Raw genomic sequence first — 9,983 nt, forward strand, 5'->3', positions numbered from 1 at the left:
CCCCAAATAAAGAAGAAAAAAAAATTTCCCAAAAAATCCATCCATTTATGTAAATAAAATAAACAACAAAAGTACACATATTTGGTATCGCCATGTCCATAACGACCTGCTCTATAAAACTATCCCTCTAGTTAACCCCTTCAGTGAACACCGCAAAAAAAAAAAAAAAAACGAGGCAAAAAACAACACTTTATCATCATACCGGCGAACAAAAAGTGGACTAACACGCGATCAAAAAAAATGGTTTTGCAAAGTTTGTTGTAACAATGAGAAATCGCTGGTTAATTTTTAACCCTTATAACTTCCTAACAAAAAAATATGTTTCCAAAATTATGGTAATGTAAAGCAGACATGTGGGTAATGTTATTTATTAACTATTTTGTGTGATATGACTCTCTAATTTAAGTGCATAAAAACTAAAAGTTTAAAAATTGCAGAATTTTTGCCAAATTTCCATTTTTTTTTCACAAATAAACGCAAGTCAACTCAAAGAAATGCTACCACTAACATAAAGTACAATATGTCACGAGAAAACAGTCTCAGAATCACCAGGATCCGTTGAAGCGTTTCAGAGTTATGACCTCATAAAGTGACAGTGGTCAGAATTGAAAAAAATGGCCTGGTCAGGAAGTTGAAAACAGGCTTCGGGGTGAAGGGGTTAATGTGCAATACAGGTTTTCAAGTCCGCAGCATGTCAAATCCTTTTTGCCGAATTCCTTTCGGATTTCAGCCTTGCAGTACACAGGCTGAAGTCTGCTGAAATTCTGCAAAAATATTCAACAATATTGATTACACTGTATTTACATGTAGCTAAAAAACACTTTAATAATAGAATAATAAAAAGTACCCATTTCACTGTGTAGCATCTTCACGAATGGGTAATTTATTGCTGTATTTCTTGTGCAGGACCATGGTCTTATAGTCTTTCAGAAGAAAGAAAATGTAAGTCCTGAAATTAGGAAAAGAGTTATTCTCCAAAGCAATTTTGCTGCTCAGGTAATATATCTGTCTAACATTTCTTTATAATATTGATATTGGTATTGCCAAAAACTACTTCTCCTTATTCTCCTCTTTCTTCTCCTTCTTCTCCGACTCATACTCCGACTTCTCCTCCGACACATTTTACTTGTTACAAGCTTTTAGTTCTATTTACTTTCCTGACAATTTCAGTGTACAGCGTATGACTTTCTTCATTAAAGCACTGCTCCAGTGTTTTGTTTTATTTCAGCACTGGAGTGGTGCCACTAATCTAAGTTCCTTGACTGTAGTATTCTACTCACTGGCTGCCGTCTTTAGCTCTTCTCTACACTACTCCAGTGCCATGCAACCATCTTGTCACAGCAACTTCTGACTGGACATCAGAGCTTTCTGTCACAAGTTCTTAAATTGTGTACGTAAGCTTTGCTCTGGCGTTTATAGGCTTAATGTATTTTTCGGACTAAGATGCAACTTGGCATAATACATACCCCAAGTTCAGCAGAAAATAGGAAACAAAAATCCTAATAGTTAAAACTTCCCTAGCAGTGTATAGTGGAGGGATCATTATGATTAATTTTAATGTACTGCTGTAGTATAGGTAGGTAATAAATCTATTGTTAGTGTCTTTCTGCAGTGTTATACACACAGCTCGGCTACATGCACATATAGATGGACATACAGTTCTGCTGCATGCACGTATAGACACACACATATACATACATGCACAGCTGTCTTGCATGCACATATGGACATGCACAGTTCTACTACATGCCCATATAGACACACAGCTCTGTTACATGCACTTATAGACATTCACAGCACTGTTAATCGCCCATATAGATGTACACAGCTCTGCTACATGCGCACTCACACGCACAATATATTACGACATGTTGCAGTTTCTGATCAGGACCTGTATGGATGCTGCATGAGCTGGGCGATATTTGCTAATATTATTATTGCACCTACAACATATTGGGATAGTATTTTGGAGATGAGAATACTCCTTTAACTCAAATACCTTTCAAATCATGTGATCAGTCCCTGAAAGGTCCTTAACCCCTTCCCGACCTTTGACGCATACGCTGCGTCATGAAAGTCGGTTCCATTCCGACCCATGACGCAGCATATGCGTCATGGAAAGATCGCGTCCCTGCAGGCCGGGTGAAAGGGTTAACTCCCATTTCACCCGATCTGCAGGGACAGGGGGAGTGGTAGTTTAGCCCAGGGGGGGTGGCTTCACCCCCTCGTGGCTACGATCGCTCTGATTGGCTGTTGAAAGTGAAACTGCCAATCAGAGCGATTTGTAATATTTCACCTAAAAAAAATGGTGAAATATTACAATCCAGCCATGGCCGATGCTGCAATATCATCGGCCATGGCTGGACACACTAATGTGCACCCACCCCACCCCTCCGATCGCCCCCCCAGCCCCCCGATCTGTGGTCCGCTCCCCTCAGTCCTGTGCTCCGCTCCCCCGTCCTCCTGCCTGCTCCCCCCGTGCTCCAATCACACCCCCCGTGCTCCAATCAAACCCCCCCCGCACTCCGATCACCCCCCACACAGCAATCCCCCCCCCGCACAGCGATCACCCGCCCGCACAGCGATCCCCCACTCCGTGCTCCAATCCACCCCCCCGTGTTCCGATCCACTCCCCCGTGCTCCGACGCGCCCCCCCCCCCCCCCCCCGTGCCCTGATCTCCCCCCCCCTTATACTTACCTGGCCTCCCGGGGACCGTCCGTCTTCTTTCCTGGGCGCCGCCATCTTCCAAAATGGCGGGCGCATGTGCAGTGCGCCCGCCGAATCTGCCAGCCGGCAGATTCGTTCCAGAGTGAATTTTGATCACTGAGATATAATCTCAGTGATCAAAATAAAAAAAAGTAAATGACCCCCCCCCCCCTTTGTCACCCCCATAGGTAGGGACAATAAAAAAAAAAAATTATTTTTTTTTTCCACTAAGGTTGGGTTAGGGGTAGGGGTAGGGTTAGGGTTTCGGTATGTGCACACGTATTCTGGTCCTCTGCGTATTTTTCCGCTGCGGATTTGATAAATCCGCAGTGCTAAACCGCTGCGGATTTATGGCGGATTTACCGCGTTTTTTCTGCGCATTTCAATGCGGTTTTACAACAGCGATTTTCTATTTGAGCAGTTGTAAAACCGCTGCGGAATCCGCAGAAAGAAGTGACATGCTGCGGAATGTAAACCGCTGCGTTTCCGTGCAGTTTTTCTGCAGCATGTGTACAGCGATTTTTGTTTCCCATAGGTTTGCATTAAACTGTAAACTCATGGGAAACTGCTGCGGATCCGCAGCGTTTTCCGCAGCGTGTGCACATACCTTTAGAATTAGGCTATGTGCACACGGTGCGGATTGGCCGCTGCGGATCCGCAGCAGTGTTCCATCAGGTTTACAGTACCATGTAAACATATGGAAAGCCAAAACCGCTGTGCCCATGGTGCGGAAAATACCGCGCGGGAACGCTGCGTTGTATTTTCCGCAGCATGTCAATTCTTTGTGCGGATTCCGCAGCGTTTTACACCTGTTCCTCAATAGGAATCCGCAGGTGAAATCCGGACAAAAAACACTGGAAATCCGCGGTAAATCCGCAGGTAAAACGCAGTTCCTTTTACCCGTGGATTTTTCAAAAATGATCCTGAAAAATCTCATACGAATCCGCAACGTGGGCACATAGCCTTAGGGCTAGGGTTGGGTTGGAATTAGGGTTGTGGTTAGGGGTGTGTTGGGGTTACGGGTGTGTTGGGGTTAGGGTTGTGATTAGGGTTATGGCTACAGTTGGGATTAGAGTTAGGGGTGTGTTGGGGTTAGTGTTGGAGTTAGAATTGAGGGGTTTCCACTGTTTAGGCACATCATGGGGTCTCCAAACGCAACATGGCGCCACCATTGATTCCAGCCAATCTTGTATTCAAAAAGTCAAATGGTGCTCCCTCACTTCCGAGCCCCGACGTGTGCCCAAACAGTGGTTTACCCCCACATATGGGGTACCAGCATACTCAGGACAAACTGCGCAACAATTACTGGGGTCCAATTTCTCCTGTTACCCTTGAGAAAATAAAAAATTGCTTGCTAAAACATCATTTTTGAGGAAAGAAAAATGATTTTTTATTTTCACGGCTCTGCGTTGTAAACGTCTGTGAAGCATTTGGGGGTTCAAAGTGCTCACCACATATCTAGATAAGTTCCTTTGGGGGTCTAGTTTCCAAAATGGGGTCACTTGTGTGGGGTTTCTACTGTTTAGGCACACCAGGGGCTCTGCAAACACAACGTGACGCCCGCAGACCATTCCATCAAAGTCTGCATTTCAAAAGTCACTACTTCCCTTCTGAGCCCCCACGTGTGCCCAAACAGTGGTTTACCCCCACACATGGGGTATCAGCGTACTCAGGAGAAACTGGACAACAACATTTGTGGTCCAATTTCTCCTGTAACCCTTGGGAAAATAAAAAATTCTGGGCTAAAAAATTATTTTTGAGGAAAGAAAACGTATTTATTATTTTCACTGCTCTGTGTTATGAACTTCTGTGAAGCACTTGGGGGTTCAAAGTGCTCACCTCACATCTAGATAAGTTCCTTTGGGGGTCTAGTTTCCAAAATGGGGTCACTTGTGGTGGGTTTCTACTGTTTAGCCACATCAGGGGCTCTGCAAACGCAACGTGACGCCCGCAGAGCATTCCATCAAAGTCTGCATTTCAAAACGTCACTACTTCACTTCCGAGCCCCAGCATGTGCCTAAACAGTGGTTTACCCCCACATATTGGGTATCAGCGTACTCAGGAGAAACTGGACAACAACTTTTGGGGTCAAATTTCTCCTGTTACCCTTGGGAAAATAAAAAATTGCGGGCTAAAAAATCATTTTTGAGAAAAGAATTTTTTTTTTTTTTTTTTCATGGCTCTGCGTTATAAACTTCTGTGAAGCACTTGAGGGTTCAAAGTGCTCACCACACATCTAGATTAGTTCCTTTGGGGGTCTAGTTTCCAAAATGGGGTCATTTGTGGGGGATCTCTAATGTTTAGGCACACAGGGGCTCTCGAAACGCGACATGGTGTCCGCTAATGATTGGAGCTAATTTTCCATTTAAAAAGCCAAATGGCGTGCCTTCCCTTCTGAGCCCTGCCGTGCGCCCAAACAGTGGTTTACCCCCACATATGGGGTATCTGCGTACTCAGGACAAACTGGACAACAACATTTGTGGTCCAATTTCTCCTATTACCATTGGCAAAATAGGAAATTCCAGGCTAAAAAATCATTTTTGAGAAAAGAAAAATTATTTTTTATTTTCATGGCCCTGCATTATAAACTTCTGTGAAGCACCTGGGGGTTTAAAGTGCTCAGTATGCATCTAGATAAGTTCCTTGGGGGGTCTAGTTTCCAAAATGGGGTCACTTGTGGGGGAGCTCCATTGCATAGGCACACAGGGGCTCTCCAAATGCGACATGGTGTCCGCTAACAAATGGAGCTAATTTTCCATTCAAAAAGTCAAAAGGCGCGCCTTCCCTTCTGAGCCCTGCCATGTGCCCAAACAGTGGTTTACCCCCACATATGAGGTATCGGCGTACTCGGGAGAAATTGCTCAACAAATTTTAGGATCCATTTTATCCTATTGCCCATGTGAAAATGAAAAAATTGAGGCGAAAAGAAATTTTTTGTGAAAAAAAAGTACTTTTTCATTTTTACGGATCAATTTGTGAAGCACCTGAGGGTTTAAAGTGCTCACTAGGCATCTAGAGAAGTTCCTTGGGGGGTCCAGTTTACAAAATGGGGTCACTTGTTGGTGAGCTCCAATGTTTAAGCACACAGGGTCTCTCCAAACGCGACATGGTGTCCGCTAACGATGGAGATAATTTTTCATTCAAAAAGTCAAATGGCGCTCCTTCCCTTCGAGCCTTACCATGTGCCCAAACAGTGGTTTACCCCCACATGTGAGGTATCGGTGTGCTCAGGAGAAATTGCCAAACAAATTTTAGGATCCATTTTATCCTGTTGTCCATGTGAAAATGAAAAAATTGAGGCTAAAAGAATTTTTTTTGTGAAAAAATAGTACTTTTTCATTTTTACGGATCAATTTGTGAAGCAGCTGGGGGTTTAAAGGGCTCACTATGCATCTAGATAAGTTCCTTGGGGCGTCTAGTTTCCAAAATGGGGTCACTTGTGGGGGAGCTCCAATTTTTAGGCACACGGGGGCTCTCCAAACTTGACATGGTGTCCGCTAAAGAGTGCAGCCAATTTTTCATTCAAAAAGTCAAATGGCGCTCCTTCCCTTCCAAGCCCTGCCGTGCGCCCAAACAGTGGTTTACCCCCACATATGAGGTATCAGCGTACTCAGGACAAATTGGACAACAACTTTCGTGGTTCAGTTTCTCCTTTTACCATTGGGAAAATACAAAAATTGTTGCTGAAAAATCATTTTTGTGACTAAAAAGTTAAATGTTCATTTTTTCCTTCCATGTTGCTTCTGCTGCTGTGAAGCACCTGAAGGGTTAATAAACTTCTTGAATGTGGTTTTGAGTACCTTGAGGGGTGCAGTTTTTAGAATGGTGTCACTTTTGGGTATTTTCAGCCATATAGACCCCTCAAACTGACTTCAAATGTGAGGTGGTCCCTAAAAAAAATGGTTTTGTAAATTTCGTTGTAAAAATGAGAAATCGCTGGTCAAATTTTAACCCTTATAACTTCCTAGCAAAAAAAAATTTTGTTTCCAAAATTGTGCTGATGTAAAGTAGACGTGTGGGAAATGTTATTTATTAACTATTTTGTGTCACATACCTCTCTGGTTTAACAGAATAAAAATTCAAAATGTGAAAATTGCGAAATTTTCAAAATTTTCGCCAAATTTCCGTTTTTATCACAAATAAACACAGAATTTATTGACCTAAATTTACCACTAACATGAAGCCCAATATGTCACGAAAAAACAATCTCAGAACCGCTAGGATCCATTGAAGCGTTCCTGAGTTATTACCTCATAAAGGGACACTGGTCAGAATTGCAAAAAACGGCAAGGTCTTTAAGGTCAAAATAGGCTGGGTCATGAAGGGGTTAATTACTGCTGCAGAAGGTCCTGCAGCTGCTCAGCTACTGCAGCCTCCATTCAGGTCCCTGTACATTTCTCTCCTGCTCTGCACTGATCACATAGATCAGCATAAGACAGGAGGAGAGACAGCAGCTCTCTCTGCAATCGGGAAGGATGCGGTGTCAGCGTTTCCCTCCATCACAGGAAGCTGCCTCCGGACTATAAGAAGCAAACACTTTTTAACAAGAGTTTTTCTTGTTAAAAAATGCATCTTATAGTCCAAAAATACAGTACATTGAGTAGTGACTTTGGTTCGCCCAGCAAACACTTGAAAGATCAGTCAGGTCACAAATTGCTGGAGACCGACGAGCAGTTCCGATAACACATGCAGACTGTGGAAGTGAGTATAAGACTGAGGGCAGGAAACTTCGATTAGTGCCACCACTCCAGTGGTAACATGTAAAATCAATGCAGCAGTGGTGGTTTAAAATCTTGTTACATTTGCAGTTTAGTTAAATTCTAGAACTTGATTATTTTACCCACACTTACTCACTGGTTTGCCCTAAAACATGCAATACTTTTTTATATTATTATTTTATTAACATATTATTAGATAACAGTCAACACTTTCTAAAGGCTAGATTAGCAATAGCAGTTTTATAACCACGCTCAATAGTGGATTCAAAAGAGAGAAATTTGAGACTTTTTTTTTTTTTTTTTACATGTTTTCTTTTCTTGTATCTACTTTTCCCGATGGCAAATAAAACAAAGCTGCATCATAAAGAGGATCTGTCAACTCATGTAACGGGAACCTGTCATTTCCTGAAATGCTATTTACTTGCAGATGTAAGGTTAATCTACAGGTGAAAAGCATTTAAATCATGCCTTCCTGCCCTTCTGACAGCGCTGATATAGGTACAAAATTAACTCTCTTCCTCCCTTCCAGACATAAGGAGGTGCTGGAGGCTGAAGTTATTGCTCACTACAGAGGCAGTACAGTCAGTTTTGGTGCTCTCACAATATAGTGAGAGGTGAATAATCGCACCCTGCTCCACCCCTATGACTGGAAGTGAGCTGCTGCAGGCAGTACCTTCCCTTCCCTGTAGCCACTACTCAAGGCAGACAGGCATGATTTGAACACTTTTTACCTGCAGATTAACTGTATATCTACAGCTAAATGGCATTTCTGGATTTCACAGCTTCCATTTAAATAGTCAGCGTTTTTGTTGCTCTATTTCATCCTAGAAATTTGAGAATAAATCCACCAGTGGCTGTTACCAGTTGGGGATGTGAGTGCCTACACTTTGGTGCTGTCCAAACAGGTGCTGCCTCTATCACTTTCTGTAGAAATATACTCTTTTTCACAAAGAATATGGTAACAATTAGCTGTAAATTTATTTCTAAATTTCCAGTAGGAAAAGCAGATCATTCGGCATCATTCATAATTCTGAGAACTGGCGCTCCAGCATAGTTATTTAAAGGAGTTGTCCTCTTTCAAAATGAATGTTCAATAGGCGCCGAGAGGCAAAAAAAAAAACCCTATTTTTAGACTGCACAAATTTCTGAGTTCAGTGATTGGTGTCATTGCTGCCTGTGACATCACTGATCCAGCCGATCAAATAAGATCAGAGCAGTGATCAAAAGCAACAGTACACCCCGAGAGGGTGATTTGAATGCTCGATTCATTTTCGATTTTTTTATTTTATACAGTATTTTTTTTACCTTGCTGTTCTTTGAAAGGGTACACATCCCCTTTAATATGGAATACAAGTTCTTATTAAAATAGATAAATAGATAAGTCAGCAGAACAGACAGGTCTTCTATAAATTACATAACGAACAATATAGAACTGTGAATTGGTAACAGCTGAGGTTTAAGCCTATATTTCTAACTTTTCCTTTGCTTTTTTTTAAGGAGGTTCTGAAAGCCCTTGATGAGGCTCGGGCAACTCGCCAACAACAAACCTTGGTGAGACAGAAATCGGAGAGGTTCATCACAAAGTATAGCAGCTAAATGCTTTTGTGCTTTTTGTATACAATCTGTTACTATTTCTACACCATTCATGTAAACATTTTTTGCACTATGTTCCAGTTGCTGCACATGTGTTTCTATGATCTTTCTCTCTAGTTTGATGTTACGGGTGAAAAGTCTTGGTTGTTTGTGTCTTTAAGAAGTCAGCAAACACCTCCTTTGTACTGGTAAAGATCAATATCATGTCCATATGGAAAGCTAAGCTTCCAATATTGCACTTCAGTTTTTGTAGTGATTTATATTGATCCTGGTCATTGTTGTAAGAAACAAACCACTGCCTTTATTGCTCTTTATATAAGAATACATTTGTTTAATTAAATAAGGAAAAATTCACATTGTTTCTCATGAATTTACTTATAACTTTTAGCATTAACACCAATATTAAAACCGCTCCTTATTTTGTTTAAAGACTGTCATGATTTGGTCGCTAAATGTACTCAAAGAAGTCAGATAAGTGAGGGTCTTGGCAATTGTGAGGGTATGTGCACACGTTCAGGATTTTTCGCGTTTTTTTTCGCGATAGGATGCATATGTATGCGTTTTTATCATTTAGAATGCATTCCGCAATTTTTGTGCACATGATGCGTTTTTTTCTGCAAAAAAAAACACATCAGGGTAAAAAAAAGCAGTATGTTCATTAATTTTGCGGATTTTTCGCGTTTTTCCCGCTATTTAATGCATTGGGAAAAAAATGCGTAAAAAACGCAAGCTGATTTCTGGCAGAAATGTCTGGTTTTTGTCAGGAAATTTCTGTAAGAAATCCTGAACGTGTGCACATACCCTGATTCTCAGAGATCTTGAGAATGAGCTGGATCATTACTGGGCTGCAATTATTTGGAGACATCAGATTAAGGCCAGATGCACACGATCCGGCAGTAGCAGCGCTTTGGACACCGCGTATGTTTGCCGCGTCCGAAGTGTTGCGTTTGTTGAACGCAGGTGAA

At 41.9% G+C, this 9,983-nt stretch overlaps 1 protein-coding gene across 2 annotated transcripts in view; it reads left to right on the forward strand.

Annotated features, from left to right (window-relative positions):
- The window catches only part of VPS13C (vacuolar protein sorting 13 homolog C), a 478,755-nt gene extending 469,383 nt beyond the window's left edge, over window positions 1–9,372 (forward strand). For both annotated transcript variants that reach the window (XM_069765602.1, XM_069765601.1), the window contains 2 exons: window positions 907–996; window positions 8,923–9,372. In XM_069765602.1, coding sequence (XP_069621703.1) covers window positions 907–996; window positions 8,923–9,021 — 189 coding nt within the window. In that variant the 3' untranslated portion in view covers window positions 9,022–9,372. The remainder of the gene's footprint in view (window positions 1–906; window positions 997–8,922) is intronic.
- The last annotated feature ends 611 nt before the right edge of the window (window positions 9,373–9,983 follow it).

The sequence above is a fragment of the Ranitomeya imitator genome, chromosome 4, assembly GCF_032444005.1.
Source record: "Ranitomeya imitator isolate aRanImi1 chromosome 4, aRanImi1.pri, whole genome shotgun sequence".
Classification (NCBI taxonomy): Eukaryota; Metazoa; Chordata; class Amphibia; order Anura; family Dendrobatidae; genus Ranitomeya; species Ranitomeya imitator.